This window comes from Electrona antarctica (genome assembly GCF_951216825.1).
Source record: "Electrona antarctica genome assembly, chromosome: 20".
In the NCBI taxonomy this organism is placed as follows: domain Eukaryota; kingdom Metazoa; phylum Chordata; class Actinopteri; order Myctophiformes; family Myctophidae; genus Electrona; species Electrona antarctica.
Window position 1 is genome coordinate 42,241,936 of NC_136801.1, and position 10,183 is coordinate 42,252,118.

Consider the following 10,183-nt stretch of genomic DNA (forward strand, 5'->3'; position numbering starts at 1 on the left):
AGAGTGATTTTGAGAGCTGTTTCAGTGTACAATGTAAGTCAATGGGCTGGTATTTTTATAACGCTATTTTCTGTAAAACTGCACTATGGAGCGAAATAACTCCTGGACTGGACTAGTTTGACCATAATAAGGTAAGAAAACAACCCAAACCTCTAAAAAAGTGGTCTTACCCTTTAAACTCTTTCTGTTTCGGTAGTGACATGAAAACATGGGACAGCATTTTTTATATAAAGTTTTTTAATTTAAAAGAAATCTACAAAATCAATTTCATTATTTCAACTTCCCAATAAAATAAATCAAATGGGTGTATTGACAAAAATCATCTAAGTACTTTTTTCATGAATTGAAATGTAGGGGTTAGAGGTTGGGACAGCCACCTTCCAGTAGGAAGTAACATATAAAGGATGTTTTTTTTATACATTTAATGTTATATTATCTCAATGAATGTATTGTGATTAATTAAACCATATTATACCATTACTATAGTGAAAAGTCTGAATACTAAATTGTTTTTTAATATGTGTTTTTCATTGTGGGACTGCAATTTGAACCAATTCGGTATATGGCCCATATAATGTAAAAGATCAATTATAAGCAAGAGTGTAGAAGTGAGCTGTGCTTTAAAAATGTCTACAGAGACTGCCTGTTGAAGGTACAGTGGGAGTTTGTTCCACGCCGTTTTTTTTTGTTGCCATTTTTTTAGAGTGCATGTGTTTGGTCCGACGAGTCATTCGTCCGAAACACGACAACCCACCTCAAACCCTAACCTAACCATAACCGCAAGCACGGGAGCAGGCGCTAGTCCGAGGTGCGGACGCATGTCGAACCAATGCTCCGTCGGACCATAGTAGGCCTCCCATATGCCTCCCAAGCGAGCAGGCCAGCAGGGGTTCACCTACCTCAAACCCTCACCCTAACCTCCCCCGGGGCAGCACACCTAAACCTAACCCGACCCCGACCCCCAACGCACCTCGGACCAATGCTCCAATGCTCCGTTGGACAATAGTATGCCTCCCGGCCAGCAGTGGAAGACCTTAGGGGCGGTTTGGGACATATTTAGGCAGTCAGTCATGTAGATAGGAAGATGCGAGACCATTGAGAGCTTTATAAACAAGTCAAATAATTTTAAAATCAATCCTAAAAACAACCGGAAGCCAATTCTGAAGCCAAAATTCTTACTTCTCTAATCTACTTTCCCATCCAAACTCCTCCTTGCCCTGTTGTCATGTATTTTTCTATAAACTCACTAAACTAGGGAAGAATAATGTTCTCTAAAGCAGACTGTAGAAGATTAGTGAAAACCAGGCATCAAAGCATCAGATGAAGAAACGCAGGCAGAGATGAAATGACGGTCCCATCAGAGTTGTATTTATTTCAAAAGTAGAAGTACCGAGCAGAGCTTCCCGCGGCCCTGGGTGGCCCGCGGGAGCACACAGACTGCCTGACCGTGATGGCCAGCCAGCCCAAGACTAGTGACTATTGACAACATGACAAGATATACGTTTTACAAACAGCTAGAGTTGAATAAGAGGGAGGGAGTTACAGACTTTACATACAAATCAATGGTAGGAGATAGCTGTCTCACTGTGTGTTTTGGTTCACACCTGAGCGAGCTTCAAAGGACTCAGGACAATGCCTGCCCTACAGGGTACTTGGGCTGAGATCTCTAGTGAAAAACATTTTTGAATAGTTCAACTAGCCAATCTACATTGACACGTTGTGAGCTTGTAGACTGGCCATTTTAACTATTCAAAAATGTTTTGCAAAATAGTAAAAAAAAAAAAGGCAAAGAAGTTTAGGGATAAGGGGTTTAGCAGTGACGAAAATGGAGCCCAATGTGTCTCACCCACTAACCCATGATGATCAAATAAGCACAGAAATGTATAGTTGACCATTTGACAGACATAGCCTAATTATTATTATTGATTATGGAATATCGATTGCAGGAGACCACACTGTCTAGGGGGTACTGTTGCCAGTGGTGCAGCTCCGGTTCGGTCTCTATCCTTGTATTACTCTATTGTGTATACCCATAGGCGTACATGGAGATCAGGTTATCCAGAGTCACAGATCCGACCGCTATGCCCATCAATGGTGATATGCATATTATGTGACCGACCGACTCTAGTAATACAAAGATGCTTATTAGGCATTAGGGATAAGGCTCCATGCAAGATAGTGCCCTGAGTCTGCAGTGCGTGCACATGAAATAATCTCAGACCTTACAGATCGCTACAAGCCAACAGCACTTTTTTTGCAGGTGATTCCATACAATAGTCAAAAGTAGCAATTGCGCATGGGAGGCAATCCAACTGAATTGAAAGATTGAATCAAAAAATCTGTTTGTCTTGTGTGTAACAATGAATGAATATTCAGTTATGCCAGTCACTTAGAAAAAGAAGAAAAGGTATTTAACTCCAGTAAACACTAAATATGAAGTGGTGAATGACCAACCTAGTAATCGTAAACTCACACACATGCACACACTCTGGATTAAGAGCGTCTGCTAAATGCCTAAATTGTAAAATTGTAAATTGCAATCAGGTTAAATGTTAACACACAAATGTTGGTGGCAATCTAAAGCCCTGTGCAGGATATGAGATTCAGAATAGACAGTTTTTCTAATATACCCCAGACAAGCGGGCATTTTCTGACCCTGGACTACAACAATGGCATCCTTTGCTATATAAAAATGAATAGATATGAATAAACATAAATAACAAAACAAACAGAACATTGAGGAATGGAGAGGGGAAAAAAACTGCTGGCAGACTCCAAAAGACAAGTCTTAACTGAGGCCTCTGTTTTAAGGAGCAGTATGAATCTCCTTAATATTTCTGCTTTTCTATTCACCTCCCAGCAAACAGAAAAGTGAGCTAATTTATAGTAGCTTCTTCCCCCTTCTTTTTCCAGTGTGGATATGCTGATGTCTCTTCAGGGAATCTGACTGATGGAAACTCTTGTCACTTGTCAATGTTTACATTGGAAATGTTTTTCTCCAGTGTGGACAAGCTGATGTGTTTTCAGATTACTTGAATGACTGAAACTCTTGCTACAATGTTTACATTGGAAAGGTTTTTCTCCAGTGTGAACATGCTGATGTGTTTTCAGAGTACTTGACTGACTGAAGCTCTTGTCACAATGTTTACAGTGGAAAGGTTTTTCTCCACTGTGAACATGCTGATGTGTTTTCAGAGTACTTGACTGACTGAAGCTCTTGTTACAATGTTTACAGTGGAAAGGTTTTTCTCCAGTGTGAACACGCTGGTGTCTCTTCATTTCACTTGACACACTGAAACTCTTGTCACAATGTTTACAGTGGAAAGGTTTTTCTCCAGTGTGAACACGCTGGTGTCTCTTCATTTCACTTGACACACCGAAACTCTTGTCACAATGTTTACAGTGGAAAGGTTTTTCTCCAGTGTGAACACGCTGGTGTCTCTTCATTTCACTTGACACACCGAAACTCTTGTCACAATGTTTACAGTGGAAAGGTTTTTCTCCAGTGTGAACACTCTGATGTCTGATCAGAGAAGTTGACCTAGTGAAACTCTTCTTACAATGTTTACAGTGGAAACTCTTGTGAGGCCGTTCGTCATCGTCTTCACTGGTCTCGTCCCAATCACCACTGTCTTTAGTGACTTCAGTGTTAGATTCAAGTTCAACTTCGACTTCAGAGCAGTGGAAAGAGATGTATTCTTCTTCATCATCATCATTTTCTTCTTCACCTTTCACTGCTAGTAATGTCAACATTGACCCATCTGGTCTTTGAAGAAGATCTCCCTGTTCCTCTTTAAGCTCCTCCTGTTCATCATTAATGTGAGGAGGCTCTGGTTCCTCCTGGAGCAGACTGGGGCTCCTCTCCCGTTTAATAGAATCCTCCTCTTTACACACAACCATGTGCAGGATGTCTAGGAGCAGAGAAATTACATAATAGTTAATACTAGATTCCTAAAATGTAAAACTATTCTTCCAGTCCTCTTTCCATGTAGAAAATGAGCCACCTTTAAAGTTAACAACAGATCAGCACTTTAAATATTGCGAGTAGTAATTAGAATTGCTATGTTTAGTTACTTTACTTCACACGCAGGCTCTGATCTTGTCTGCATGCAGGTAGTCCGCCAGACCGATTCAGCCTCAGTACACCGCCAAGACACAATTTGCCAGCGCCTAGACTACACGTCAGTAAAATATAGGCTACCACAGTGCATAATTTAGCTAGTGATTTCCCATCATGTAGCTATGTATCGGCAACTCATAAATGGTAAATAAATAAATGGTGCATTTATATAGCGCCTTTATCCAAGGCGCTTTACATAGATTGTGCATTACATTCACCCACACATTCATACACCGATGGCGACGGAAGCCAGCCAGCACATCGGGAGCAATTTGGGGTTCAGTGTCTTGCCCAAGGACACTCCGATTCGACCGTTATCATACGATCTTATGGGCCCAGTATGTCCGTTTATCATGCATCTTATGGGCCCAGTATGGCCATACTGGCATACTCACCATAGCCTGGTCAAGGTTTCCCCCTGGTGGACGTGTCATTTCCAACTATTGTCGGCGCATGGAAACTATGGGGCTACTAATATATACTATTCTCTGCCTATCGGGACGTAACTCGGACGGCGCTGAGTCGGGTCTGGTGGACTTCGCAACGCTCGGCACGGCGACTCGCTCGGCGGTGCCTCACGTAGCTCAAGGCCACCAGACACGGCGCGCCTCCGTCAGGACATCAGTGATAATCAAGCGAAATAATCACGGAGAACTACCGACTGAGCCGTTGGGTCGGCAGAGCATGCCCATACTAGCTCGAAACAATCGTACTGATCCTAACTGATAACTGCGGTCTTGTCCATTGATACCAGTCGAAACGGGTGCCCTAACACGAGTGCACCCTCACAGGAGAGCGTGCACTGGGGCTTGACAATAATGAGTACCACAGACGAAAAACAGTCTAAGTCCACACTATTGATCCATAATGCATAAATGATAGATAAGGGTTCAGGACAACAAGGCCTTTTCGTGGAGGGGTCAGAATGAAATTTGGACTTAGACTGTTTTTCGTCTGTGGTACTCATATTATCATTATCAACATGCAAGATATTAATCTCGTCACAAAATGGAACAATACAGCCTGCTATAGGCTGACACTCGCAGTATATTCTTTATATATTTTTAAGTATATATTATATATTTTCTACTTGATTGGGTTTTAGACTAGTGCTATTCTATTTAGAAAAGCCTCCTGTGGATAGGTGTTGAAAAGTAGCACTATACACTAAGCAAATTAATGTCAAATTAATAAACAGAATTAAACAGAAGAGTAATTCCTGCACACTTCCAAGTGCTTAATATCTTGTTTCAATTGCAGCTCATTGCAATGTTTTGTGAGCTTGTAGATCGACTATGTATAAGGCATCTGTTCCCCCCACAATATAGGGATGCTAGGGTTCAAATGGTTAAACCTCGAAACCTCGGAAAATACAGGCAAATATCTGTGTTATCTCACACAGTTCAGACTCACTTTCTAGTCTAGTCTTTCTAGACACCTCGTCTCCTACAGAGAGACACCATAAAATCTGTTTGAGAGCTACATCCATACTGTAAAGGCAATCACAAGGTGAACTTATATGGTCCAGTTTTCTTTCGCATTGCATTTGTGCAAAATGCGATGTGCTTTTGGATATGGTAATAAGAATATAAACATTAAATAGAATATATTTCTAAATTCAATTTGAGGGATATTCCAATGATTGATTTACATATCGGGATGTCATTATTGTATAGTGAAAATAAGTGGCAGCCCTACAGAACAGATTAATTAAAGAGAGGAAATGGCATGAAACTTACTGAGGTGTGGGTGGTCTTCAGGTTTAATATAAATGTCTTCAGGTTCCTGTTTAATAGAGATGTCTTCAGTTTCCTGTTTAATAGAAACGCCCCTGGCTGCAGAGTTCATCTTCACCTGCAGTCTGGACACCACACACTGGCCTGAAATCAAGTGAATAAGGAAGGACTTTAGTAACTGTAGAGCTAGTGGTGTTAGCAACTTAGCATGCTTACATGCTTCTTAAAAGGATCCCTGGCTAATGAGACAAATATGCCTTAAAACAATATACTTGCCCTCTATAACTAAAAAAATTTAATAAAAACACCTTAAATATTTTATTTCTTTCATAAATAGAGAATCTTTCACTCAATAAGGACTTCTCCTGTCGCAAGTTGATGATGTCATATGATCCATGTGTGGTATAGCCCTATGGAATTATGGCATGCACGTGCTAATAACAAATATTACAAATATTGCTTTGATGCTCATATTAACTTTGGGAAGTATTACGTCATATTTTATTAGCACACATGCATCCCATAGGTCTAGACCAGAGGTTCCCAACCACCGGTACGCGCACCGGTGCCGGTCCGCGGGACACGTGCCACTGGTACGCGAGATAAAACGTTGTATAAAAATCCATTTGAAAACATGAGTGAGAAAAGAGAGAGAGAGCCGTTGCGCGTAGAGCGCAACGCTCAATCACCCATTGTATCCTACTCGTCGAAAACGCTTCCGATTGTGCAAGGGGCGGACGGACGACGACACACCAAACGGCGGTGAAAAGTTGACTCGTCCGTTCACTGACTGTGATTTATAAACAGCTTCGAGTCAGTGTTACTTCCATGTTGCGTAGCACTGTCCAATCCTTGGTATCTTTACCGTTCATGTAAGCTCTGTGGGCAGCAGCAGCTGTAGGCTATTTTGTCACGATCGCGCTAATGAAACCAAACGCTACACGTGACGGTACAGGATTATTATTTCATGTCAAAACGAAAAGATGATGTTATCCAGGTAAAGTAGTGGCCTAATGCTTAATGTGTCACTCTGCATGTTTAACTAAGTTTCACATGTCCAAACAAAGCAATTTATGAAAAAGACATAAGCCTAACCCTTTTAAAAAAAATCATACTATCATTGTTGATAATGCTATAATGCCATTTAGGTCAATGATATATAACAATAATAGGCCTATAGCAGCGGGGAGCCTATTTAAGGCCCAGTCAACTGTCTTCCGTGAGAACGTACCATATGACGAGAGAGAGAGAGAGAGAGAGATCAAGGCATCAAACAAGTGTAACATAGGCATCAAACAACCACTTACAAAGCGGTTGTTTGTCAGCCAGTACGATTTTTTTCCCCGGTTTTCCCAATGCATTCTTACGGAAGCAGTACTGCACGTGTGAACGGGGGTTGACTGGACTACATGTTTATTTAAGCCTGATTTTAAGCGGTTGTTTGATGCCCATGTTAAAATGTTAGGTGCCTATGTTAAGTTTATCAACTGTATCTTGGTTCTGATACCTATACCCTTTTAAATAAATACTGCAAAAGGGGTTTAATCGACGGGCTCGACCCAGCTAGACTCCATTTCTACCAGCGCAGGGATAGCTTTCCTCGGAACCTCATCTCGAAGCTAAAGCGTATAGCGGCATAGATATAGAGGTTCCAAACGGAGCTAGCTGAAACTATAACTCTCTCTCATGTCTGTCTCTCATATGTATATAGCCACTGCATAGTACAACACACTGTGCACAAATTATAGAATATTCGAGGACATCTGCATACGGGTGCCCTTGAAGTATATAAACTACAAAGGAAGAGACTGCTTTTTCTCTCTCTATAGCCCATAAACAGACCTTAAATACTTAGACTAAAAAACACTCAGGACGGAGAATGAAGTCAACAGCAGAGACAGGCAGATGAAAGTTGTTTCGGAGTCCAGGTTTATTGCATAGAGTTCAGAATACAGCATCAGCCATGGGGGCAGGCCCCATGGATCCTCCACCAGCCTCTCGGCGTGGAGACTAACACACTGTTACAAGCATTTACAGTAGACTTTATACAACTGGAGACAGAGACATCAAAGGGAAATGCAAAGGTGGTCCCAACCCCCCTGTACCAAATGGTCAAACATGCCTAAATAAGGTGATGGTCACCAGGAAGGACAGAGCTAGGAGGCACAATATGTGTTCTGGCCTGCTATCAGCAAACCCCCGACCATTTGTTTGGTCAAGCCCTATTCTGAAATTCCTAGCCTCTGTGTCCTGACATGTTTGCCCCGCTGAAAGACAATGTAATGTCACACTACACTAAACAGTTGTTTAAGCTATATTAGTGTTAATTGTGGTTTCCATATACATCAGACCTCCCTTTGAGGCAACCATGCCTCATCAAAAAGAATATGGAACCACAATGTACCCTCGTCCTCCCTTTGGCACTGACTGGAACATCAAAAACATGACACAAAGAAATCAAACAATTACAGTAGAATTAAAAATGGCTTACAAACTTCCAGGCATTCAAATCACATAACGTGTTACCAGTGTTCTCATTCCACTACAGTATTATCATCGGTGTGCTTATAGAACTCCCTTCTGTGTTCAATTTAATTTCAGGCTAAAACATTACATAGAAAATACAATGAATAAAAATAAGTAAGTAAGTAAATAGTAAAAAATACATTCCAGCCCGAAAACCACAGTAAGAATCTCTCTTACACACTAACAACTTCTCTGTACTGTAATCAACTTCACTTTTAACCTTTACATAACTCAAAACATGATCATTGGCATAAATGATAACCCGTAAACATAAATCTGACATTTAAACACAGTACACCGTCGCTGAATCCAACCCCTTTTGCTTCACTCAAAAGCACCCAATTATTGAATCCAAAGTGTGTTACGGTTCTTCAAACTACATCTGAAGCTCTTAGCATCAGTTAATGTCAATGATAAATTTCACCATAGTCATCCATAAAATGATTCATTTTTGTTTAGTTAACTCATCTTTAGGACATGCAGAAATCATCTATAATTATTTCAACACTCTAGATTCCCCAAGGCTCGTACAAATAACAGCACTGCGGCACTTACAACATTCACTTCATGACCCCTTAGGTCATGGACGGACCATCGCGAGACCTGACCACCTCTTTGTGATTCACACCCACGGAAACAACATATAAAAAACATGCATGCTAGTATTACCCACTTACGTTAAAATCCTAGAGTAATTTATATAACTTTAGAATTTTCCCACATGTCATAGCAGAAATACTTTCGTTGACTTTTCCCATTCACAAATTTATTCGAACAAAAATAAGAACTGTATGCACAATTAGGACGATTAACACTTATGCGTACGACAGGAGCACTGTCTTTCGCCTGACAAAGAAACATCTAACTAATTTTACTCCGGTAAATATTTCTATTCAGATCCAAATCTCCCATAGGCATATTCATCCCCATTAAGTCAACTTCTCTAATTAAATACCGACACATAAAATCAACACACATGCCCATTATGTGTTGAACTAGACAAACGTAAACATACATTTGGAATCAAATGGAACGATATCCATCTGATATAATAGAATCTTCTATAACGTTTCTTCTCCTTTTGTCTCACCTTCGATGTTCATCAGCCAGCACGCACACAGGCCAAACGAGGTTGTGATGTAGTACACTTATGCACCGCATGGCGTAGGCCGCTCTGTTGTAGAGTTGCCCATTGTCCGGAAACTTTCATTCTGATCTGAATTCACTCATTCAATCACCTCCTCCCTTTCAGTCATGACAATACAACATGACTAAAAAAAAAAGAGAAAGTGAATCAGTGTCATCACAGGAGCCTGTAGGCCTCTGCGAGGCAGAAACATGTGATGTGTCGCGTCGCGAGCTTGTAGATCAGCCGCCTGTCGAGCCGCTGAATGGAACGAAGCCACGACGCCTCGCCGCCTGTCGAGTCGAGTAGAGACGTGCCGAGAAGAGTCAATGAAGCGGCCATCGCCTCCCTTGGACCGCTGACCGCCGATGAACGCTCTCGGGCCGGGGCACTCTCCCCGCCGTCCAGCCGCTGTCCATCGCCCCCGGTCACGATCGCCGAGAGCATCAAGCCGCTGCCCATCGCCGTTCCTCGGTGCAGGCCGCCTCCGTCGTGGTGGTGATCGCCATTGCGTCGAACGCCGCCGGCTCGACCGCAGCGCGCCGTGCATCGCCGTCGCCGCCCTCCTCAGTCCAAAAAATTGCAGACCGAAATATCTATCAGACTGAATTGTCCTCTGGTCCGTTATTGCCTGGCGCAAAATTTTTTCACACCAATCAGCATCAGGTTTCGACG

The 10,183-nt window shown here is 41.8% G+C and overlaps 2 protein-coding genes across 2 annotated transcripts in view; one reads left to right on the forward strand and one right to left on the reverse strand.

Moving 5' to 3' along the window:
- The window catches only part of LOC306912631 (contactin-associated protein-like 2), a gene marked incomplete at its 3' end in the record, with an annotated part of 274,755 nt that overhangs the window by 126,350 nt on the left and 138,222 nt on the right, over positions 1-10,183 (forward strand). The window lies entirely within an intron of this gene.
- LOC306912808 (uncharacterized protein) lies at positions 1,393-9,485 on the reverse strand (the record flags this gene model as incomplete). Its single annotated transcript, XM_079489264.1, has 3 exons — positions 1,393-3,911; positions 5,860-6,000; positions 9,473-9,485. The coding sequence occupies 3 exons, from the start codon at positions 9,483-9,485 to the stop codon at positions 2,971-2,973; spliced, it is 1,095 nt and encodes a 364-aa protein (XP_079345390.1). The 3' UTR covers positions 1,393-2,970.